The sequence below is a fragment of the Tauraco erythrolophus genome, unplaced genomic scaffold (assembly GCF_009769465.1).
Source record: "Tauraco erythrolophus isolate bTauEry1 unplaced genomic scaffold, bTauEry1.pri scaffold_60_arrow_ctg1, whole genome shotgun sequence".
Taxonomy (NCBI): Eukaryota; Metazoa; Chordata; class Aves; order Musophagiformes; family Musophagidae; genus Tauraco; species Tauraco erythrolophus.
In genome coordinates this window covers 182,995-208,150 of record NW_028238628.1, presented here as the reverse complement: position 1 = coordinate 208,150, position 25,156 = coordinate 182,995, and the positions used below count along the sequence as shown (strand labels likewise).

The 25,156-nt window shown below is 51.4% G+C and overlaps 1 protein-coding gene across 1 annotated transcript in view; it reads left to right on the top strand.

Annotated features, from left to right (window-relative positions):
* The window catches only part of LOC104379355 (cyclic AMP-dependent transcription factor ATF-7), a 68,826-nt gene that overhangs the window by 7,456 nt on the left and 36,214 nt on the right, over nt 1–25,156 (top strand). Inside the window, exon 2 of the mRNA XM_086630911.1 lies at nt 17,161–17,228. Coding sequence (XP_086487037.1) covers nt 17,175–17,228 — 54 coding nt within the window. The 5' untranslated portion in view covers nt 17,161–17,174. The remainder of the gene's footprint in view (nt 1–17,160; nt 17,229–25,156) is intronic.

Here is a 25,156-nt window from a genome sequence, read left to right as displayed (position 1 = left end):
GCGTGTGAGGGAAATAATAACAGGTGAGACAAAATATTTTTGCTTTATGACCACGCGTAGGTACAAGAACATTGTGCCTTTCTGTCCCCTGTCCCGCCGGTGCCATTTCAGTCGTTTTTATTCATCGACGAGAGCTTTATCCATAGGTATTCGCTTCCATAAAAGCCTCTCCTCTTCTGAACTCCGTGCAGCCGTGACTTTGATCTTCCTTGAAAACTATTCACATGCCGTTGCGGGGAAAATATGTTGGAGGTTGACTTGGGCTCTTGCGTCCCATTTTCGGCAGCTTTTTTTTCTTGCTTTCGTTGAAACGAGGGCTCTTAAGCAGCTAAATAATTTCAGGAAATGGGACTCCAGTTTCTAGGTCACTTAGGCATTTCCTAGGTAAAATAATGTGTTCTGTAAGGCTTGTCACGGCTTCCTTCTAATTATCTCTCCTCGGTAAGAAGCAGTGGGTCTCTTAGGTTTTTCCTCCCTTTCTTAAACGTGAATTATTTCCCTCTCCTGTAGTAGATCTCTTGCAATACGTTGTCCCTGCTGTGAAGAAGCACATAGCTGAAGAACACAAGAAGGACATGGAGCTGCTGGAGTGGGGCCAGAGGAGGCCACGGAGCTGATCCGAGGGCTGGAGCACCTCTGTATGGAGACAGACTGGGAGAGTTGGGGTTGTTCAGCCTGGAGAAGAGAAGGCTCCGGGGAGACCTTCCAGCACCTCCCAGTACCTAAAGGGGCCCTACAGGAAAGCTGGAGAGGGGCTTTTTCCAGGGGTGTGTAGTGATAGGACATGGGGCAATGGCTTTAAACTGGAAGAGGGGAGATTTCGATGGGATCTAAGGAAGAAATTCTCCCCTCTGAGGGTGCTGAGGCACTGGCACAGGTTGCCCAGAGAAGCTGTGGCTGCCCCATCCCTGGCAGTGTTCAAGGCCAGGTTGGATGGGGTTTGGGCAACCTGGTGTGGTGGAAGGTGTCCCTGCCCATGGCAGGGGGGTTGGAACTGGATGATCCTGAAGGTCCCTTCCAACCCAAACCATTCCATGACTCTGTGATTCTAGGTACAACCAAAGGATTGGCACGCAATTAAGGTAACTCCTGGCTGCTTTTAAAAAAGTTCCAGTTTGCTCAGCGTGCCGTCGCGCTGCGCACGCGACCCTGCTGGAAGCAACGCTGGAAGCGTTTCCTGCCCGGTGATCTCTGCTCGGAGCCCCTTTTCCTGCGGGCTGCCAGGGTTCAGCTGGTCGGGGTGTGAAGGAGGGCAGAAAAGCTTTTTCCCTTGAGGTCACGGGGAACGTTTGTGCCGTGTGGCTTTTGGCTGGAGTCGGATACGGGTGTGCTCTCCCGTCACCCCTCTGGGTTCACGCGTAGGTTGGTGCCTCGCTCCTGGTGACAGATGGACCTCTGGGTCTGCTCTGGTCTCAAAGGTGACAGCAGCGGTGGGAATGAAGTGGAGGCTTGTCTGACCTCAGTCAGGAGGCTCAGGGACTTCCATGTAGGTCCTTCCATTTTGGAGGAGGTCCTGGAGCAACCAGTTGATGTTGAACTGCGCCTTGGGCCTTGCTGCTCGTTGCAGTGTTGAGGCTGGATGCTCTACTTGGTGAGATCTTTGGTGCCCCCACCAAATGCCCTGTCTAGGTGCTGCTAGAGAGTCCTGCTCTGTCCTGGTCTTGCAGTTTGGTCTCTCTTTCGTGCCTTTGTGTAAACACCTTAGGGACATCCTGTAGAGTCCATTTTTCCTCCAGAAATGGGGAGGGGAAGCAGAACTTTGGCATAATGAGTAGCTGGGTGATGACTTAGAGATGGTCTTTCTCCGTCTTCTTGCCTGGGGAAGTTGCTGACTTGCTGGTTTATGTTGGATTTTTGTCTCATGTTCATCAAAGGCTTCGAAACCCTTTGGACAGATGCCTTCTCCTATTAGAAATCTGATACTTGGCACCTGACTAGAGAAACCGTGCGTGCCTTGAAGCGTGTTTTGCCAAGCTACGGCCGCCTCGGTGATGTTTGGCAAGGGTTAGCTGAAGGAGGAGGTGCTTGAAGAGCAGCAGCTACTTCTCTCTCAGGAATCTGACCGTGAAAAGAGGAGCAGGAGGACGTGTGCTGTTAGCGAGCTGAAATCTGACCTCCTGGCACGTGGAAAACACCGAACCGGAGAAGTGCTGGTGAGGTGTCTGCGCATTGGTGTCCCTCAGCAGAGCAGAAGGACCTCCTGAAGATGGTTCCGCATCACTTGAGCTTCTTGTGGTTGGTCTCACTTGCTTTTTTCGCCACGGTGTTCTGCATAGATTAAAAAAACCCCTCAATATTCTTCCCTTTGGGCTGCCTGTGATACGCAGGCGGCCCCGTGGCGTCGAGATGACACCAGACTTTCTCTGACACCTTGCTCTGAAGTCAGAGGCCAGGCCAGATCTGGTCTGGATGCTGGCCAGCAGGAGCAGGCTCTTGGACGATGGAGCTTCTCTAACGGTTTTTATCCTGCCAGGCCCTAACGTGGAGGCAACGTTAAGAAATTACACTTTTTGTTATGGTAACGGTAAACTCTGTCTTTTAAGAGGGTAATAAACAGTCGTGAGTTGAGGAGCTGGGAGGACTGGTGGGAGCTGTGCTGGGAAGAGCCTTCGGGCTGCTTGGAGCGCTCAGCCCCGGGGCGTTAGTTGCTCTGACTGCAGAGGAGAAGCTTTTCTGGTCTCGGGTTAAGTCGCTCGTGGCTGGTGTGCTGGTTTGGGGCCCACGTTATTCCTTTCGTTGGAATTAGTTTTATCCTTGGCAGGGCAGTGCCTCCCTGTCCCATCACTCACGCACCGAGGAGAGCGACTCTTGTTGCTTCATGTGAGTTTTGACCCTTTTCCCAAAGCACATGGAAATACTCTTTGCTGTTAATCTGCTCCTCCGTGAGCTGAGAGCTGCGTTTTACATCATTTTTCGGCCAAATGTCCTGTCTGATGGGAAATATCATTCTGATAGCAGCAACTGGGGATGCTCTTGTGGACTGGGAACCCTCTACAAGCTGGAGAGCAGTGCTGAACACCCAGAGAGGTCCAGTCAGATGGCGAGTGGCTGGACTTTGCTTTCACCCTGCGCTGTAGGTTAACTCGTAATGACTTGTTAAATACTCTGTGTCTGTTGGAGATTTACTTGGAGCAAGTTCCGTGCCAATATTCCAGTTTATACAGTTGGGTTTGCTTTATCAAGCTTATAAAGCACAAGGGTGTTATGCCTCTAAAGCAGATTTTATAGCGTCGGCTTTTGGCCTTCTTTCCCAGCTGACAATTTTAAGCTCTCTTGTAGCTTTTTGGTTACAAAGCAAACATTCTCACTCCTTCCCTCACACCCCAAAATAACTTTAAAGTCAGAGTCTGGGACTAACAGCGGTCCACGCGTTTTCACTAAGCTGGGTGGTGGCCTCTCCCTGTAAAACTTAACATCTTTCAACATCTTTCCCAATCTCTTTGGGTGTAGAACAGCTGGCGACAGTCCAGCAGAGATCTGGGCACCCAAAGGTGCAGAGTGAGGTCTGCTCCTGGGTCCCTGCAGGCACCTAATTTAGTGTGGGAGCCAACAGTCATTCACCAGTGAAAATTAGGTTAGATTAATTAGGAAATTAGGTCCTGCACGTGAGCCGGGGCAATCCCAAGCACAAGCACAGGCTGGGTGGAGAATGGCTGGAGAGCAGCATGGAGGAGAAGGACTTGCGGGTGGTGGGTGAGGAGAAGCTCGACACGAGCCGGCACCGTGCGCTGGCAGCCCAGAGAGCCACCCGTGCCCTGGGCTGCACCCAGAGCAGCGTGGGCAGCAGGGCGAGGGGGGGGATTCTGCCCCTCTGCTCTGCTCTCCTGAGCCCCCCCTGCAGTGCTGCCTTCAGCTCTGGGGCCTCAACAGCAGAAGGACATGGAGCTGCTGGAGCGGGGCCAGAGGAGGCCACGGAGATGATTCGAGGGCTGGAGCAGCTCTGTATGGAGACAGACTGGGAGAGTTGGGGCTGTTCAGCCTGGAGAAGAGAAGGCTCCGGGGAGACCTTCCAGCACCTCCCAGTGCCTAAAGGGGCTACAGGAAAGCTGGAGAGGGGCTTTGGACACGGGTGTGTAATGACAGGACATGGGGCAATGGCTTTAAACTGGAAGAGGGGAGATTTCGATGGGATCTAAGGAAGAAATTCTTCCCTCTGAGGGTGCTGAGGCCCTGGCACAGGTTGCCCAGAGAAGCTGTGGCTGCCCCATCCCTGGCAGTGTTCCAGGCCAGGTTGGATGGGGCTTGGAGCAACCTGGTGTGGTGGAGGGTGTCCCTGCCCGTGGCAGGGGGGTTGGAACTGGGTGGTCTTTGAGGTCCCTTCCCACCCAAACCATTCCATGATTCTATGAAATTAGGTGCCAAATTGGCTTTACAAAGCACCTGAAAGCAGGTTGGGCTCCTCTGTCTTGCAGAGCTGACCCTGCAGCATGGAAACCTGAAGTTCCCTGTTCTCCTGGTTGGTAATTTTTTTTAAGGAAGAGCTTGACCTGTTTGTTTTACCCCACTTTATGACGGATTACGGTGCTCCGAGTCATCACTGCGGTGTTGTACGTTGAGCCGGGGTCGGATGGGGAATGCCGACCCCAAACCCCAGCCGAGTGCCGGGGAAGGGCTGGGTTCCCCTCCGTGCCTTTTCCGGGTGCTGCTGTCTCATGTCCCTGCTGATCTCAGCCTCCTCAGAGCCCCGTGTGCTGAGTATTCGTTTGGGGGGTCAGGAAGCTGGAGGCAGAGAGCTGTTAATGACCACACTTAGAAAAATAATAAAGAGCCTTTCCTGGAACGGTCTCAAAGCAGCATGTTTCCTTCCTTGCATTTTAGTGGGAAATCTCTTACTATTTTTGCAAGCTTGGGGCAGTGCCTTGTGCTTCCTTCTCGTTTGGCTGGCGGAGCAGAAACGCCCGTCGTAGCCCGACTTTCTTTCCCTCCTACTTCCCAAAAAACCGTTTGGTTTTTGATTGCAACAAACCTCTCTCCCAGTTGCAGCTCCCAGTGGCAATTACGGATTCTGTCTCCGGTCTGCTTGCGATCTTGTGTATTCTCCTGCAGTAAGATGTATGCTACAGCCCAGATTCCGTGCAGCCATCCATAATAATCTAGTTTATTGTGGGTTTTATCTCTTCTTCCCAGTAGCAGTGTACTGCCTGTCCTTGGGGCTTGCTCTGGTGTCTTGAGCACTATTTGTGTTTGAATAGGCTTGTTTGTATCGCAGCTCCGGTTGTTAATGCTCTTGGCACGGCTCCCAGGTCTCCACAAAGTTACCCAAATTGATCTGGGATGGCCCCGCCACTCATTAGTCTCTGAGAATTAATCCCGTGTAGCTCAGGCTCGTAAAAAGTTAACTCCTGGCTCTGTTTTACCTTCTGCGTTAAAGCGTGCCGAAAGCAAGGAGAGCGGTGAGGATCGGGGAGAAAACAGGCTTCGCCTGCTGTAGGTGTAGTTGTGCCCCGCGATAAATCCAGGTGACGAAGCCTTCTTTCTCTTTTTTTGGGAAATACGGAGATTTTTATAAGAATGCCATTTCTGATCCACTTCTGCCTTTGCTTCTGCTGTCAGCTCAGCTCTGTAACTTTCCTACAAAAGTCACAGCCCTCCCTGGATCCTCTGCCCTTCTTGAAAACCCTTTTCCTCCCAGGACAGTTGCAAATGGGTTTCTGTATTGTCCGTTGGTAGAAAGATACTTTACCTTTAGCTGCACCTTTGCTTGGACTTGGACCTTCGTGTCTGTGATGGGTTTTACATCTGACTGTGTCGGGTGCTTTTTCATTTTGGAGAGTGAAACAGTTGTAATCTCCGTGCCAGTATGTGTCCCACAGTGGAACGGGACGGGGCAGTTGTGCTGAACCATCTGGGTGTCCTCTTTTTTGCTTGCAGATGGCACTGCCCATCTGGGATGAGCTCCCTCATCCCAGAAACCCCGGTAAGAGCCTTTTTGGGGTGCTGGGTGCTGCACTAATCATAGAACCATGGAATGGTCTGGGTCAGAAGGGACCTTCAAGACCATCTAGTTCCAACCGCCCCTGCCAGGGACACCCTCCACCATACCAGGTTACTCCAAGCCCCATCCAACCTGGCCTGGAACACTTCCAGGGATGGGGCAGCCACAGCTTCTCTGGGCAACCTGTGCCAGTGCCTCACCACCCTCAAAGGGAAGAATTTCTCCCTTAGATCCCATCAAAATCTCCCCTCTTCCAGTTTAAAGCCATCACCCCGTGTCCTGTCGCTCCACGCCCGTGTCCAAAGCCCCTCTCCAGCTTTCCTGTAGCCTCTTTAGGTACTGGGAGGTGCTGGAAGGTCTCCCCGGAGCCTTCTCTTCTCCAGACTGAACAGCCCCAACTCTCCCAGTCTGTTTCCTACAGAGGTGCTCCAGCCCTCGGATCAGCTCCGTGGCCTCCTCTGACCCCGCTCCAGCAGCTCCATGTCTTTCTTGTGTTGAGGACTCTAGAGCTGATCCTGACACTGAGGCACCAGCACAGTTATCCCGTGTGATGTGCCTGCTTTTCCTCGCTCCCCCTCCCGCCGTCATTATCCTAACTCTTGGCAGACTTTTAAAACTGGTGCTGAAATTCCCTGAATTGTCCCTTTTCGCGGTGCAGCGCTCCATCGTTTGCTCTTTCGGCAGCTGCAAATCGGAGGGGTAAGAGTGCTCAGTGGGAGACTGGAGCCTTTTTACTGGAATCTGAAAAATATCCGTGGCTAAACTCATGCACAGGCAGAATATAGAGCGAGGGAAGCTCGGTCGTACCCGCTGGTGTCCGTTCATCCGTTGGAAACCCTTTTGTTTCTGCACCGCACCTTTCGCTGCCAGTCTGAACTCACAGCCAGCTCCCAAGGTACGTCCTTCCTCGTGACGTCCCTGTCTCCAGGAATTTTCTTTCTTCTGCCTCATTTTGCAGCTCGTTCCTCGCTCAGGTCTTCCTGGGCGAGTAAATCCAAGTGGGGAGAGACTCGTGTCAGCAGAGCGTGCCGTTGGCTTCGGTTTTCTGCTTTAAGCCTGTTTTTAGGAAGTTGCTCTGCAGCTCTTTTGGTTTTGTTGCATAGCTGGTGCAACCTCTCGCTTTAATTTTGTGGTCGTATTAATGTAAAGTTTATCCTGACGATTTGTGGGAGTAAACCATAAACGTGCTTGTACTGGTGTACTGGAGAGGGGAACCGTGCCGCCAAACTCGGAGCAGTTTTTGCGTTGGGTGGGATCTGAAGTATTTCAGCTCGTCCTGCAAGGCACGAGAGCGTTGGGTAGAAGCATTCCTGCAATAACAACAGTCCCATGGAAGTACAACAATAGAGCCTTATTTTTAGAGCATTTTTCATTCCGACTCTATCCCCCGACGTTCAGCCGAGTTAATGACCTTGGAGTTTCTTCCATCTTAACGCTGAGGTTTCAGGAAAAGGTTGGGCTTTTTTGATGGGGATTTGAGGTGATCCAGAAACAAAACAACGACAAAAAAGTGCTTTCCAGTTGGTGGGAGTTGGGAGGGTCCCAGTGTTGGGTGCAGGAGATGCCGGGCCACCGTTGGAGGCAGCTGGATGTAGGATATGAGACCCAGCAATGTCCTCGGAGAGGATGAGGGGGCCAGTTGCTCCTGCTGTTGGCAAGCCAGCAGAGGCATGACTCAGATTTACAAATCTTGGCTCGAGGCTGTTTCCAGACCTCAGCCGCTTGTCAGTAATTCAGCTGGAATGGGTCCGTGAAAGCTTCACGGACACAAACACCCGCGGCGCTCGTACCCGGATCCTGACGCGTACTGGGACAACGGGGCGTGCTCACCACTGGGATGTGGGATGTTTGTAGCAATATCCACTTCTGAAACCGTGGTGTGGGTAACAATGCTGACACCATTAAAACTCTGACCGTGGCCCTTTCTGTGGCATCAGACTGATGCTGCCAACCAAAACCACGACTTGTCCTGCGGCTGCAGGCATACCTCGGGATCCCTTTTCCGGTTGTAACGCTGAAATAGTGCATTGGAAAGGCTGTGGAACATCTTGGATGGAAGGATCCGTAAATGCCAAACGCGCTTTTTGAAACACGTATCCTGCTTCTCGTGTCTCTTCCTAAACTGTTTCCAAATGGAAGTTTTTAAAATGGATTCCGCGAGGTGCCAACACGCGTCCCGGGGGAAATCCTGTTCAGGAAGGCTGGTCTTTCATTGCTGCTGGTGGTGCATGTAATATGTCTGATTCCTTTTCAGGGAGCGAAAATATTGCCCCTGCGTGTCTGTCTAGACGAGGATAACGGGCTGAGTTTTTTGCTTAATGGGTTGGTTAACACGCTGTGGGACCACTTCGGTTTATGGACTGGTGTACCAGGGGGAAAGGAGCATATGGGCTGAGTTCAATATCTGCAGGAAGAATTAACTTTTAAATAAGTGGGAATTCTGATTATTGAGGTAAGCAAACCAGCTTATCCCCAGTCTCAGTCAAGCTCTTCATCGTAAATAGAGGATCCGATGGGCAGTTCGGATGGGAAGGGGAGGTCTCAGCTTTCTTTGGATACCTGCAGCCTTTCCCCACCAGCTCTTGCAAGTACCAAGAGCCCATTCAGTCGGCTGAAATGCATATTTTAATTTTAATTTTAATTTTAATTTTAATTTTAATTTTAATTTTAATTTTAATTTAATTTTAATTTTAATTTTAATTTTAATTTTAATTTTAATTTTAATTTTAATTTTAAAGGTGACAGCGTCATCCTGTGTATATACGAGCCTGGGCATCACTTCTGACCTCTCAAGAGTTTCACACCTGTGTCGTGGTTCATTTCCAAGTTTAGAATTAAACCTTTTGTTAGTGTTTAACGTGCCTGGCAGGTGGTGCTGGACTGTGGATGTTGGTGGGGAAAAGGGATGACTGAGGCATTCGGCAGGAACGGTGGGAAAAGGCAGAACATCCCCATTAGACTGGGGAGGAGTGTGTGCAGGAGAGGGGGGTCCTGAGCTGGGGGGCAATGTCCCAGACTGGACCCCCTTTCTGCTTCCCACCCCAGCAATTAATTTGCATTTCTTTGTTTCCTGATGGACTTTTGTGAAAAGTCGTGAGTAAGAATAACAGCAAAGCAACTTCCAAAGCGCCCATTTGAAAAGTGTGGAGCTTGACATCCTTAAAATGGTGGGGGGGGGTGCTGTGAATCTGCTCCCCGTTACGGAATGCTTTGTCATCACAAAATTGCCAGCGCTTGTCCCGCTCTGCCTGTGGCCTTGCACAGCTCCTTGGGAAGCTCCTTCTCGTCTCCGTCCGTCGTTCAGAGAACCTCGTGGCGTGGCACCTCTTCCTGTGCTGGCACCGGTGCCGCGGGCAAAACTCTGCCCCCCGTTTGCGGTAGGGATCCTCACGGCTGCCGGGGATGGCAGCGGATCCTGTCTGCACCAAGCGTTGCAGACAGGATTGGTAAAACGTACTTCTAAATCTAGGGTAATAGACAGGTATTCCGAAACATGGAGAGGTCCTTCTCCATAGAATCATAGAATAGAACCATGGAATGGGTTGGGTTGGAAGGGATCATCCAGTTCCAACCCCCCTGTCACGGACAGGGACACCCTCCACCACACCAGGTTGCCTAAAGCCCCATCCAACCTGGCCTGGCACACTGCCAGGGATGGGGCAGCCACAGCTTCTCTGGGCAACCTGTCCCAGTGCCTCAGCACCCTCAGAGGGAAGAATTTCTTCCTTAGATCCCATCGAAATCTCCCCTCTTCCAGTTTAAAGCCATCACCCCGTGTCCTGTCACTCCACGCCCGTGTCCAAAGCCCCTCTCCAGCTTTCCTGTAGCCCCTTTAGGTACTGGGAAGTGCTGGAAGGTCTCCCTGAAGTATTCTCTTCTCCAGGCTGAACAGCCCCAACTCTCCCAGTCTGTCTCCATACAGAGGTGCTCCAGCCCTCGGATCATCTCCGTGGCCTCCTCTGGCCCCACTCCAGCAGCTCCATGTCCTTCTGCTGTTGGGGCCCCCAGAGCTGAAGGCAGCACTGCAGGGGGGGCTCAGGAGAGCAGAGGGTCAGAATCCCCCCCCTCGCCCTGCTGCCCACGCTGCTCTGGGTGCAGCCCAGGACACGGGTGGCTCTCTGGGCTGCCAGCGCACGGTGCTGGCTCATGTTGAGCTTTGCATCTCATTGTCATTCCTCTGTTCAGTTTAAACTTTGAGAGGGCAAACCAGTTCAAAACTGGTGAGCCCTCATCAGCGCAGCTGTATCAAAGCCTGTTGGTCTCCTGATGTCCATTACCGGGGTGAATCGCCACCTTCTTCATGGCTCAGAACAAGCTCTCGTGCCCACCTGCAGCCCGTGCCGCATCTTTCACGTTTGAGCCTCTGTGGTTCTAAGGGGATTCGGAATGGTTCGAGTTCTGCAGCTGCTAATTTGATATTTTGATTTGTTTGAGGGTTTTCTTTTTTAATTCTCTCGACTCTTCACAAGGGAATTCTTCCACCAGGTTTCAGGTGGGTCCGCTGACGGAATTATTTATTAAGCAATCCGCGGCGTGCTCGGTGCGTTGCACACAAAATTGATGGGGCTCCTGCACCACCACGTTCACACTCTTGGCTCACATTTTTCCCAAAGCCTTAAAGTAAAGTAGATTTGTCTCCAGTTCTTTCTTCATCAGACCAATAATCATCCCCAAAACAACGTCTTGTAGTTCTTCTGAACTTAATAGAAGCCCTCTGCTGCGGGGAAGGCCTGGGGCTGCCCAAAATGCTCTCTGGTTAATGGACGTTTAGAACACGCCGCCTCGCAGCACGCACAGCAGAATACTGGACTTTATTACACACCAACTGTGACTTGATGACTTTTCCCTTTAAAAAAACGCGTGGAATCGCTCCCAGCTAAGGACCTGACCTAACGAAAGGCTTTGCACACGAGTTCTTTGTGGAAATCAAAACTTTGAACATCTTCGTACCCTGCAAACGCGATTTGTTCAGCGATCGAGCAAGCGGAGCCTCCGTGGGGGTGTGTTTAATCTCCCGAGGGTTTGTTTTCTCCAGCTCCAGCGCAGTCATGAGCGGGTGGCCCAGGATGACGGAGCTGGGAAGAGGACTCGGAGCTGGGAAGAGGACTTGGGTGAGCGTGGCCCTGCAGAAGAGCCCCTCGTCTCTGTGATGCTGTCACAACATGTGGCTCCTGTGTCAGCCCAGCGTCCTGGCATGCGCTGAACCGCTCCGTGTGATGTTCCTCGTTTATCTCCATGCCAGGAATAGGAAGAAGCGATGTCTCCAGCAAGTGGAGAACGAGATTATCTTCAGGAAAACGTCGTCATTGCTCCGTCAGTGCTTTGATAAGCAGCGCTGGAGAAACGGTGCAGGGTGGCCGTTGTCCTGGCTACACGTGTCCGGCTTTGCAGACATCCCCGTGAGGAGCTGAAGTTGCGCTTGGAGGTGGGAACGAGCCCCGCTCTTGGATGCTCAAAGCCTCATCCAACCTGGCCTTGAACACTGCCAGGGATGGGGCAGCCACAGCTTCTGTGGGCAACCTGGTCCAGTGCCTCAGCACCCTCAGAGGGAAGAATTTCTTCCTTAGATCCCATCAAAATCTCCCCTCTTCCAGTTTAAAGCCATTGCCCCATGTCCTGTCACTCCACGCCCTTGTCCAAAGCCCCTCTCCAGCTTTCCTGTAGCCCCTTTAGGGACTGGAAGGTGCTGGAAGGTCTCCCCGGAGCTTGTGTATGTTCTGCTTCCCGCAGCTGTGCGTGCTCCAGAGGAGCTGCTCCCGTTGAGAGTGCCGCTCTGTACGAGCTCCTCTTGGCAAAATTTGTGCTCTTTGACAACCAGTGCACCCTCCGAGGGGTGCCCGGTTGTTGGCACAACGCGCTCTCGAGGCTGCTGCCATGTGAGGCGTTTGGTTTGCTTCTTGGTACGGGCAACCTGGAGCTTATTTGCGTGAGTTAATAAGGCGAGAGAGAGAGAGAAAACACCTGGAGAGCAACGAAACTAGGGAAGGGTTTGGAGAACTTGTCCTATAAGGAGCGGCTGAGGGAGCTGGGACTGGTCAGTCTGGAGAAGAGGAGGCTCAGGGGGGACCTTCTCGCTCTCTACAATTACCTGAAAGGAAGTTGTAGAGAGGTGGGGATTGGTCTCTCCCTCCACGTTAGGAATGACAGGATGAGAGGGAATGACCTCAAGTTACGCCAGGGGAGATTTAGGTTGGATCTCAGGAAAAATTTCTTTACGGGGAGGGTTGTGAAGTATTGGAACAGGCTGCCCAGGGAGGTGGTGAAGTCCCCATCCCTGGAGATGTTTAAAAACCGTGTGGATTTGGTGTTGAGGAACATGGTTTAGGGCCCTTGACAGTGCAGGGTGAACGGTTGGAGTCAATGATCTTGAGGGGCTCTTCCAACCAGATGATTCCATGATTCCGTGATTCTGTGAGAGTGGGGAGCTCCGTCCGTTTCAGCTGGAAATGTCCTTTTGGTTCTCCATGAGAAGGCAGCTGCTTGTCAGGCCTGTGCTGTCAGAACTTTGCGGAACGTTGCAGCAATCCGTCTGCGTTTCTTCGCTTCCCTTTGCTGTTTCCAACATGCTAAAAATCATCAAAGCAGTGAAATACTGTCCCGTGGCTGCAGGAAGAGGAATGGGAATGTGTTCCCGGTATCCAATCATCTGCTTATTCCGCCTGTTCTTAAGAACAGAATTTATTGAAGCAATTTATCCTGACTAAATGTGATATAAATCTGAGCACACGTATGTACATACCAGTCATATTCTGGAGTGAACGAGCAGCTAAATCTTTCTTTAAAGAATGAGCGAATCCTCCTGACGCTTTGCAAGACCCAGTAAACTGAGGTTTTTCCAGTGTGTTGGTCCTGAATTTTTTTTTTAATAGAGCTGCTCGTTAACGCTATCAGAAGCGGCTGGCGGGCAGCCTGGAATGCCAGTGGGTTTTTTTTTTTTTTGTTTTCCTGCTCTCCCTTTCAGCTTGCGTTATCAGAGCCCCAGGAGTGACAGCTGAGCCATTTCTTTAATTTCTCAAATAGCTTTTCCATGCACGGGAAGCATAAATATGAGGTGGAGAGACGCCGAAGTTCTCCGTGTCGGCAAAGGCAGCGGGCTGGTGAAGTGACAGCGGTAAGGACGGATCTCTGACCCGTGGTAATTAAAAAAGCAGAGGGTTGGCTGCCCTGCGAAACGCAGCAGTCTCCCCCCGTAGCGATTACGCTGCGTGGTTAACAAGAAGATTTGTTTGTGGATGAAGCAAACGCATCCCCAACCTCATCCCACGCAGTTTAAACGTCCGGGGGTGATTGAAACCCTCTGCAGACACTTCCAGCACCAGCCTGACTTTGACAGCAGCGGGCATTACCACTGGCCTTCAAAGTTTGGTGACTTTGCTGCTCTCTCAGTCCATCGCTCTTAACTGGGAGCTGCTTAGACTGGCAGAAGACTTCTGATTTTTTTGTGGTTAGTTTGAGAACAGGCTTCAAACGCTGATGCCCCTCGCTTTGCCGCAGGTACCCAATGTGTCGAAGCCAAGACTGAATAGGGATTAAGGAATCTGGGACTAGTGACTTTGGCTTCTACCTTCAGCTTGATCAACAACACTGACTGCAGCTGCCGGGAGCCTTGGCCGTGCCGAGAGCGTGGGCAGCAGGTCGAGGGAGGGGATTCTGTCCCTCTACTCTGCTCTTGTGAGACCCCACCTGGAATACTGCGTTCAGCTCTGGAGTCCCCAACACAAGAAGGACATGGAGCTGCTGGAGTGGGGCCAGAGGAGGCCACGGAGATGATCCGAGGGCTGGAGCACCTCTGTATGGAGACAGACTGGGAGAGTTGGGGCTGTTCAGCCTTGAGAAGAGAAGGCTCCGGGGAGACCTTCCAGCACCTTCCAGTACCCAACGGGGTTACAGGAAAGCTGGAGAGGGACTTTGGACATGGGCATGGAGTGACGGGACATGAGGTGATGGCTTTAAACTGGAAGAGGGGAGATTTCGATGGGATCCAAGGAAGAAATTCTTCCCTCTGAGGGTGCTGAGGCACTGGGACACGTTGCCCAGAGAAGTTGTGGCTGCCCCATCCCTGGAAGTGCTCAAGGCCAGGTTGGATGAGGCTTTGGGCAACCTGGTGTAGTGGAGGGTGTCCCTGCCCATGGCGGGGGGTTGGAACTGGGTGGTCTCTGAGGTCCCTTCCCACCCAACCCATTCCATGATTCTATGATTCTATAATCCTTGTCTTTTCTAGGGAAGGAAGACGGGTGCAAAGCCAGACTGTTGGGAGCAGAAAAAACAAGGGCCAGGTTGCCCAAGAAAGCAATCATTGACTTTTATCGGACTGTATCGTGATGCCATAGTCTTACCAGTCACCATACTGCAAAGGTGATGGGTGGTGGTAAAATGACTCAAGCTCGTGTCCTCTTTGTATCTGTTCTGATTTCTCTCCACCCTCCTTCTGGTGGAAGGTGTCCCTGCCCACGGCAGGGGGGTCAGAACTAGATGATCTTGAAGGTCCCTCCCAACCCAACCCATTCCATGATTTTCTTACAGATAGAGTAGTAGTTGGGCTGCCCTCTGCCTGGGGTGGGTGATGAAGGACCAAGGTCTTTCTGGACTCATTCGGAATTTAGCTTTTGTGCAGCTGAGTGGAAGGTTCAGGTGCCTCCAGCGCGGGTGATAAAAAGTGTTTCATCAGTTTCGTGCTTCTCCTCTTTGCAGTGTCAGGGAGTCGATCTGAGCAGTGCTTGGATATTATGGGAAGGTTCGACCTCTTCATCCTGCCTTACTGGAGGCTGGTTTTACATGTTGAAACTTCCTGAGGAAGCCTGGGCTTCTCTGTGCCTTCAGAGATCACCAGAGCAGTCGTGGCATCGTAAAAAGCCCCTCTCCAGCTTTCCTGTAGCCCCTTTGGGTACTGGAAGGTGCTGGAAGTTCTCCCCGGAGCCTTCTTTTCTCTTCTCCAGGCTGAACAGCCCCAACTCTCCCAGTCTGTCTCCATACAGAGGTGCTCCAGCCCTCGGATCAGCTCCGTGGCCTCCTCTGGCCCCACTCCAGCAGCTCCGTGTCCTTCTGCTGTTGGGGCCCCCAGAGCTGAAGGCAGCACTGCAGGGGGGGCTCAGGAGAGCAGAGCAGAGGGGCAGAATCCCCCCCCTCGCCCTGCTGCCCACGCTGCTCTGGGTGCAGCCCAGGACACGGGTGGCTCTCTGGGCACGGTGATAAAACACGGTGATAAGCGCACGGTGCTGGCTCGTGTTGAGCTTCTCATCAACCACCACCCCCAAGTCCTTCTCCTCAGGACTTCTCCGCAGCCGTTCTCCACCCAGCCTGTGCTTGTGCTTGGGATGGCCCCGACCCATGTGCAGGACCTTGCACTTGGCCTTGTTGAACTTAATTAGGTCCTCACAGGCCCACCTCTCCAGCAGATCCCTGATTGTTTAGCAGGCAGGAGCAAAAGTTTGGTATTTTGGTTTCTTGAGTTGCCAGTTTGGAGCTTCTCTGGAAGTTGGGAAGGATGGTGTGAAGACTCCAATCTCTTCAACATGTCCTCGCTCATGTCGTGCTGTCACCTCAAGGCCAACCTTTGCCAGGATTTAACCACCCTCCAGTTCTGCAACCCCCATGTCACCTCTGTGGCCTTTCCTGGGGCGGGTGGACATTCCTGACCCCTTTTATTCCCTTTATCATTCCGACTGCCCTACGGTAGGGAGCATCTTGGCCGTTCGCCCGTTCCGTTTGTCGGAGGGCTCTTTATCCTTCGCGAGCCGGCGTTTGCCCAGGCCCTGGAGTTTTCCTTAATAAATCCAAACACAGCCTGATGTTCTTGGACATCTCTCCCCTTTTTGTGGCAGAAGGACTGGCAGCCACTTTCTCCTCGCTTTCGGTCGATGCCGTTGTGCACCGCGGCCGAGCCAGCACCCGGGGAAGGGAATTCCACCTCGTGTAGTCACCCGTTTCAGCGGCGCGCCGCCCTACTGCGTGGTTGTAGGAAAATAATCTTTTTTTTTTTTCTTTTTTCATAGGAAACAATAACTGATTTCTGCCTCTTTTTCAAGAAAAGCAAAAGGGGACTGTTTTGCTGCGGAGTCGCCTTCTCGGAGCGCTTTCTCATCCAGCTCCTAAAAATAACAAGTCTTCCCCGCCCTCTGGGCGCGTGCGTGCGGGTATTAATGGTCAGAAATGGTTAGAAATGCCCAAAAAGCCCACTCGAAAGGGCCTTTGAGTCTCCACGGAGGCGTTTTGGCCGCGTCGGGGGTTTCGTTCGTGCTCTTGGCGCCGGAGCCAAGTGCCGAAGTTGGAGCGAAGAGACGCTGGAAGCGTTTGCACAGGAAACCCCCCGAAGAGACAGCGTTTGCTTTATTATGGCTTTTTAAAATCCTGCCATAAAAAATATCCAGGGGGGGAGGGAACCATTAGCTCTTGGATTTGAGGGGGGGGGTTACTTTATTTACTCTTATTTTTTATTAATAAGAATAGCTTCACTTGTGGCATAATAGGACGGAGTGTTTTGTTATCCTTGGCTATAATCCGTGATAAACTACCCCTGCCATCAGCCTCGTAGTTTACCCACTAGGGAGCCAGATTATTGCCTTGTAAAACGGAGCACCACTCCTATAATCCCTTAATTAATTAAATGACAAATTTTAGTTCTCTCCCATTGAAAATATAACTTGTACAGAGAGAGGACTTGGATTTATTTGATCGCTTCTTGTTTTTTTTTGTTTTGTTTTTTTTTTTCCTGTAGATTGTCGCTGTCTTTGCTTCTGTGTCTGTGCTTGCGGCCGTGGGTGCTAAGGGAGGGTGAAGCCGCCGTGCCCTCCCTCAACACCCTCCCTCTGGGGCACGTTCTGTGGGTCTTTGCTGGTCCTTTGCAAGAGATGGACGTTGTCCCCGTCTTGCAGGTGGTGACACTGAGACGCAGAAGGTCCCCTGACCCTCTGGAGAACTGGTGGTGGGCCTCAGTGGGAGCCCAGGCGTGGCAAACTCCTTCCCTACCCATTGGCCCACGCTGTCTTGCTGCCACTGTTCCCAGTCCGCGGTGCCATGCGTCGACTGGGCCCTCCGAAGTCTTATTTAAACTTGGGTTGGATGAATTCCTCTTCCCCGATTGTGTCTAGGGCACGAAGAGATCCTCCTTCCCCGCGAGCGCGGCGGTGATTAATTACAGCCCTGCAAAGGGCAGCTTCTGCTCTTGATATTTTTAATTTTTTTTTCAGCTTATTTAACAATTTCCTCTTCTCCCCTTTTCTCCCCAGCTCAGCTCAGCTGCATGAATATGGGAGACGACAGACCGTTTGTGTGCAATGCCCCCGGCTGCGGACAGGTACGTTTACAGTATACTTTATTGGGAATGTGTCGTTGTGAATCAAAGTGGCTGTTTTATCACCCAGGCAAAGAGTTTAAAGCCGGTGTTTTACGTGATCACTGGAGGTAATCAGATCGGAGGATTTGCAGTGTGTAAATCCAGGTTATGAGCAAGTGCAGGCACTCCAAAGGAATGAAACCTGCCGCGCTTCCTGCCGGATTGTTATTCTGCTGGTGTTTTCCGTGGAGGCCCGGAGAAAACACGCTGATCTCCCGTTGCTGTTTTCTGATCACATTCCTCATCTTCTTCCAAGACTCTTTAACCAGAGGACGGATGCTCCGTCGGGATGAGTTCGCTGCCGTAGCGTGTTCTGTAAAGCAGCTGAGAATGTGACAGTTGATGGTTGGTGTTACGCGAAGCCCCAAACTGCCGGGGTCTATTTTGGGCTTGCAAAAAAAAAAAAAAAAAAGAAAAAAAAGATCCATTGTGAATTTTTCCTCCATGGACAGCGCGCCGGACGTGGCTACGGCCTCGCAGAGCTTCTGCTGGCTTTCCGAGCGCGGATAATTAGTGCTTCGAGTGGGTCTTTTCGCTCACACCTTTCTCGTGGGCACCTTCCCGTTGCGTTTGCCTTGGTGCCGTTATTCCAAGGCTGTTTTAATGGGAGCTACTGGAGACTGGGGCTTCCGCGGAGCGCGGGGAGAACTGGGATGGTCTGTTCCGAAGTGTGGGAGCCTCAAAATGCAGAGATGCTTTTTGCAGGGGAAGGAGGAGGGGGCGGAATTGGGGCTTTTAATTAGCTATTAAATGATGTGCACACGCTTCGTTTTCCTGGCCGCAGCCGTTGGGTGTCGGGTTGCCAAACTGGTACGGCTGTGACGCGTTCGGGAGCTCTAACCGGTCCCAGGGTGCTCCCTGTGACCCCCTACCCCAATTTTTCGGTGTATTTAATATCTTAATGCCTCTTGCGGGTCCCTCACTTGAAATTCAAGAGAATTCTGCATCCCCAGGGCACGTCCTTTGAGACTGCCCGTGAATTCTGTGCCATATTTATTTTTACAGTGCAGAAATGGGTCCAAAATCTCCTCTGGTAACTCTTGGAGACTGGAGCTCTTCAAAAATACTCAGGACTTCGCCACTTTTTGGTCATTCTGGCACTAGTCTCATCTGAAGCATTTTCTATCCACTTGCAGGTGATCTTCCTCTTTTTTTCCCTTTTTTTTTTTTTTTTGTAGGCTGCTTTTTATCTTGAACTTCTTTGCCTGTGAAATTGTGCAAGTCATTTATAAAATGTATTAGCTGTATTTGAGCACTTAATGATGTGAGGACTTCAATCATACAACCTTAAAATCGGATTCAAACAAGCAATTAAGGCAAACAACAATGTATTTAAATTTAATCTCCCACAATCTCCCACAAATGACATATAAAGGTGGTTGCTTCCTCCTTTCGCTGTTCCAGACTGCTGCTTATGGGTAATTCTGACAATTCTTCATGTTAATATTGAAATGTTAGAATCCGGGTAATTCATACCGGTATGATTCATTGTGATCTAACCTGACCTCGTGCACAGTTTCCTAGAACGTCCTTCAATACCTGTTCAAACCAGAGCATCTATTAAATAATGATGATCCAAGCTTGATGTAAAATATTTCCAGTGATGGAAAATTCACCACAGCCCTTGGTTAAGTTGTTCTAATAGTTAATTGCTCTCGCTGGTAAGGAAAAATTATGCTTTATTTCCAGTCTAAACCTGTTCAGCTGCAGCTTCCAGGCTGTGGATCTTGTTAATTTTTGGTTGGTAGACAGAAGATCCTTCCTATCAAATTTCGGATGGCTGTAGGTGTTTACTGACCGATCAAGTCACCCCTTAACAGGACTGACTGTGTACGTGGAGCCCGAAGCCTCTCCCTGTAAGTCCTAGTGTCTCACCTGCATTTTCTTGGGTGTGTGTCCTCTATTCTGTACCCCACAGAATCCCAGAATGTCAGGGATGGGAAGGGACCTCAAAGGATCGTGGAGTCCAATCCCCCTGCCGGAGCAGGGCCACCCAGATCAGATCCCACCAGAACGCGTCCAGGCGGGTTTGGAACATCTCCAGAGAAGGAGACTCCGCAACCTCTCTGGGCAGCCTGTCCCAGTGTTCTGTTCCCCTTACTGGGAAGAAGTTCTTCCTCATGTTGAAGCGGAACCTCCTGTGTTCCAGCTTAGATCGATTTCCCCTTGAACTATCGTTGGATGCCACTGAGAAGAGCCTGGCTCCATCCTCATGGCAGTCACCCTTTCCGTATTTATAAACATTAATGAGGTCCCCCCTCAGTCTCCTCTTCTCCAAGCTAAAGAGACCAGTACAGCCCAGTACAGCTCCCTCAACCTTTCCTCATACGGGAGATGCTCCACTCCCTCCATCATCGTCCTGACCCTGCGCTGGACTTTCTCCAGCAGTTCCTTGTCCTTCTTGAACTGGGGGGCCCAGAACTGGACACAATATTCCAGATGTGGCCTCAGCAGGGCCGAGTAGAGGGGGAGGAGAACCTCTCTCGACCTACTCACCACCCCCCTTCCAACACACCCCAGGGTGCCACTGGCCTTCTTGGCCACGTGCTCCACGTTGAAGGTTTTTAGGAGCCTGCACACATCCTGCTCTCCACTCCCACGCAGCGGTTCCGCAGCGGCACCCGAGAGCCGTACGGACCGTCGCAGAAGGATCATCAGCTCAAATTAACGTGCGGCGAGCGGCGCGTTCTGGGGCGAGTGGAGTCAGACTGGATCGTTGCCACGAGCTGGGCAGGGCAGCACGATTGGTAGCTTCGAAGATTAAAAATAAATCCCAGTTTGAAGTCAAGGGGCTGGTGGAGCCTGCTCCGAAGCACGTGCCGCGTTTTTTCCCCGGTGGTTCGTGCTGCCTTTTGGCGCTGAACCCTGACCCTTGACAAGCCGCCGTGGATCATCCCAGCAGAATGTGGGACACCCATCCCAGTGTGGACTGGTGTTGAAGTGAAGCCTTAATAAGGGTCAGGGGTGGCTGCACCTATCTCGGTTCATCCCCTCATTCCCGAAGATCGAGACCCTTGTCTTCAGGCATAGGAGGCAAAAATAGGGACAGTCAGCTCTGGGTGGTCTGCTACAGAAGCATCCTGACCATCCCATGGGTGCTGAGTGCCCATAGCTCCCGTCAGAGTCTGTATAATCCAGAGGTTGGAGCTCTCTGGAAGCTAAACTGATGATTTTTTTTCACCCAGGCACACAAACGCAGCGCCGTGTTACTGCTCGTGGCACAGGAAGCTTTTTCCCAGCTGGCAGAAGAGGGGAGACTTCCTTGCAGGACTCAGCCTTTTTTTCCTGATTCTTTCAAGACCTTTGGGTGCGTTTTCCTTTGGAAAAAAGCTGTTTGAATGGGAGGGTGTCGGGGGCTGTTGAGCCTCTTTGGTTATCAGGGTCAGTATTTTTGGGAGAACGCCTGGCTCACTGTGTCCCTCCACCACGGTGGCTCCAGCGTCTCCGTTCCTCTCTCTCATTTCTAAACATTTGATCCCGTGCCCGATCCATTAGAGCATTTTTATCCCTGCAGATTCCTGCTCTGTCAGGTTTAGGGGTGCACTCTGGTTTTGGTGGGCTGCTCCCACTGCTTTGATCGGGAGGAAATTGGGATGGGCTGATTTTTCCCCCTTTAGTTTAAAGGAAAAAAAAAACCAACCCACCAAAAATATTTATTTTGCTTCCCAGCATAATTTCTTTGAACCATTAGCTGCTTCTTTCCCTCTGTAACTGGTACCAGCCCCGCCTTTTATGCTCTATGCCCTTTTTTCCTCCTTTTCCTTCACCGTTTCTACGTAGCAACCAAGTTTTTCTATGTAAAGCCAACTTTTCAGGGAAGTGAGGAGAGGGAAGAGGGAATAGCCACCAAAAATAGATGAGCAGATCTTACTGTACCCCCCGTATCATCCCAGCTAGTGGGCTTCCAGTGGATGAGTAAACATGTTTTGGTTGCTAGGTCTTCAGCGGGTGTTATTTTTGGATTCCGTACGCGATCGCTTCCCAACAGCGAGTCTGCTGTGGCACAGCTGACTTCTAAAACCGCTTTTAAAAAAGATTCTTCCCAAGGTCATTGATCTGAGTTCTTCTCCAACAGGGCAGCTGGCACATTTTTCCCTGACCCCCCTCCCTTCCCTCTGCCTAGAGGGAGAAGAGCTATTCTCCAGCAGGGATGTGGTCCCCCCTGCCCCGTGCCGCTCCTGGAAGGCGAGGAGAGAGGTGGAGGCAGGTCCCTGCCTCTGGAATGTCTGCAGGAGCAATGCCTGGAGTGAGGCTTTTGGTGAATGTGTGAAGTGAAACTCATCTGGGGGTGGTGTGCGCTGCTAATCGTTATCAAAATCTTCTAATCCCGTTTAAAACACGGCGGGTGATGAAGGGCAGCCTTCGCGGTGGCCGCAGACTCCAGCGTTGCCGTTCAAGTTGGAAGGTGTTAACTCAGTCTGCCTAACGAGGCAGCTCTGACTCATTAACGCAAGGTAATTAAAACTTTGGCCCTCCCGGCTAAGGCATCCAGAGCAAAGGTCTGGCAGGAAGACGAGGGCTTCGGATGCTCCGGTGCCGCTGCGTTACCACGAGCTGGTGGTGGCAGAGGGAAGATGCTCAATCTCTGGCTCTATATCCATATGAAACAGGGTAAAACCCTTCTGGGGTGCCCGACGGCTGATCTGGGCAGGCAGGTTGGCAGCGTGGAGCGTAGGTTGGCGGGTAGACCTCCCTCTCCGACCGTCCTGCCTCTCCTGCTCCTCTCCGGAAGGCTTCGGGAGCGCTGGATGCCTGAGGCTTTATGAAGTGTCATAACGGAGGAACATCTTTATTAATAAAACTGTTTGGTCCACTCCTGTTGCCCAAACTAATGGAGGGGCCATAATATTGGATATATTCTGCCGGGATCACGACTCTCCCTACCCCTGCCTCCCCGCTCCGCGGCATTTCACTTTTTATAAGTGACACAAATCATCGCTCGGGCCCTAATTCCGGCACTACAGTTATACAGGCCATTTCCTCAAACAATCGTTTGCTTTTTAAACCCACCCTTAATTTCACAATTTATTCCCCTTAAACCCGTGCCACCGAGGTGATGCTCGCGCGGTGTCCGAGAAACGCCAAGCCCAGAACTTTCACGAGGCCAGAAAATGATTTTTCTTCTTGGTGGTTTATTGTATCCTCTTATCTTGTCATATAATAGAAATAATGTTTATGGCATCGAGGCCTCAGCATCACTTGGCATTTAACCAACCTCAAAAGCAGTTTATTGCTTTGTATACTCTGCCGCCATGACCATTATCCCTTAAATCTCTATTGCTTTGTAATATACGAGGCAACAAATGGCTCCTGCGATTGGTTCAGTGTGGAACCGGAGCTGAGGTGTGTTTGGGAGCTTGTATAATCCAAACGAATATAGATTATTCCTTTTATGTGAGTCCTGGTGTCGAGAGGAGGGGGAAAAAACGACCCTCTTCTCTTTCCAAGAAGCGGCGAGCTCTCCTTGTCACGGTTCAAACTTCCCAGGATGTGTGGGGCCATGGCCGCTCGGAAGTTTGCCGTGGGATTTCCAGCCGTGGAGTTATCGCTGTCGCAGCCTGAGCTATGGTTTGTACTGGCGTGTCTTTGTACTGGTGTATCTTCATACCAGTGTGTCTTTGTACTGGTTTCAGGTAGGCACCGGGTCCGCCAGGACGAGGAACAAGTCTTGCCCCAGTCTCTGAAGGTCCTCAGCGGGCACCAATCGTTCAAGCCGAACTGTCGTGATGAAAAATGCGGAATAATTTAGTGAAGCGAGTCGGTGGGTGGGTAGAGCAGCCCAGAGGTGGGAGGAACAAGGCGCCCGTGCCCGTTGGCTTCCCAACAAACCATCTTTTGCTCCATTCTAGGGTTTCCTTTGTTACCATCCCTTCCTTCCAGTTACAGTGGGAAGTGAAAGGTAAGAATATTCCCTGTCTCTGCTGCCAGAGGAAAATCCAAAGGGATGTCTCAGCCCTGCTGAAGCTCGTTGGCAGCCCGGCCGGGGCCACGCGTGTGCAGGACGTGACTATATTCGCCTCGATACGAGAAACACACTCGTGTGCATTGATTTAACAGCCTCCTCTCGAGGCTTTGTTCCTGAGGCTTAGGAAGGGAAACCAGAGGGATTCAGGGAATTAAACTCGAATCTTTGAGAAACTTCAGGCCAGTTGGCTACCTGCCGGTACGGCAAACAGGAATTTAAATGGTTATTAAGCAGAGTTATGACACCCTGTCCTCCCGTAGAAACTGGTACTGTCCTGGCACGGGAGCTGAGTGGGACTGGACTTGGCCACAGGCACGGGGTGTTTTTCCTAAAGAATTCAAGCTCCTGACACCCGCTGATTTAGCGAGGTGGGAGCCGCTGTGTCGTCGGAAATCCGAGCCTTATTAATCAGGAGAAGGGCTTCCGTGGGGCGAGGTGGCTAATGCCAGTCCCCGCGGTCGGATGGCGCTGGTGAGAGTGGCGAGGCAAGAGCAGGACTCGCAGCTGCCCCTTGCCAGGGTTCCGTGGCACGATCGGCAGCGGCTCTCAGCCCCGGATGCCGCGTGTCACCGAGGGACCCGAGCAAAGGGCTGGATCCCCCGGGGAGCAATTCCCATCCGCCTGCCAGCCCTTGCAGGTAGCCCCAGGTGATGTAAAGGCTTCCAAAAGGGTCGATCCCCATCGGGGTCGAGCCACGGCTGCCACCCCCCTCTACCAGCCAAATGCCAACGTGAAAAATGGCGGCTGCTAACGACGGAGCGAGGATAAAATCCTTCTCCGAGCTTTTGTTATGCCTGGGCACAGATACCCTCGCCTGTAGTTAGCATGCAAAGTCACGTATGTGTTGTGTCCCTACTGCACCCAAGTGGTTTGAAGAGCCGAGCCGTAAACTGGAGTTTCTTTTCTGGTTTTTAATGGAAGGAACCGTCTGAAGCTCGGCGGCGAGGAATTCCTGGCCGTGCACGCCTCGCTCGCTTCACATCTGCAGCTTTTTTTTTGATTTGAAGCTGCCGCAGCCGAAATAAAATTCTGCAGAGAAACATCTTGGTTAAAGGTCTGCTGTCGTTTTACGGGAGCGCAGGTTTCCAGAGTTCATTATTTATTCCAAAATTATAACCTTGACGGCTGCGGTACCTGCGCGTCGGGCGCAGAACGGCAGATGCTGCGCCGGTCTCTGAACGTTGGCGGTGCGTAACGAGCCCGTGTAAACGTGGTGGTGGGTTGTAGTAACTCTTTGGGCTGTTGGCGTGGAAAGAAGTGGATTAATTTGAATTGTGACTCGTGTGTTGTCAGCAGAGTAAAAGCGATCTCTCCTGCCTCTTGCCGAAGGTATTTTGGGAGGTGGGGAGGGGAAAGCTAATTTTGAATAATAATAAGCGCGAGAAGGCATCTGAAACCAGTAAACGTTTATTTTTTACACTCCTATAACTTAAAAACGGCCAAACCAATTTAAACCAAATTGGATAATAAAAAATATTGCTCCTAGGCTGAGCCCCTGTATGCCAAGTTCCAGCCTAGAATGAATTTTTATGACCAAATTATAAACCCCCTAGAAATGAAGGTTTAAAATGGAAATGTTGACAGACCTTTAACTACAAAAGCACTATAATAGAACTTCTTTTTTTATAAAATGGCTGTTTTAAAATATAATTAAGACTTAAATATTATTTAATAGCAGCATTTCCTGTAAGTTAAAATCTTTATCATTCCTCTGGCTGGGGTTCAGTGCCAGTTCTGCCAACGCCGACTCTGCTTTGCATTTGAGGCACGTGTGCGGTGCTGAACCGCCGCAGACTCTTGTCTGTCAGATGGAAATGGGTCTGGACAGCTTTCCAAATTCCCCTTTCCGAAATAAAAGCCCGGATGCCACAGGACTGGCCGGACCTCTGCGCAAATCCTGTGGCTCCGCGAAGAAACGGCCGCC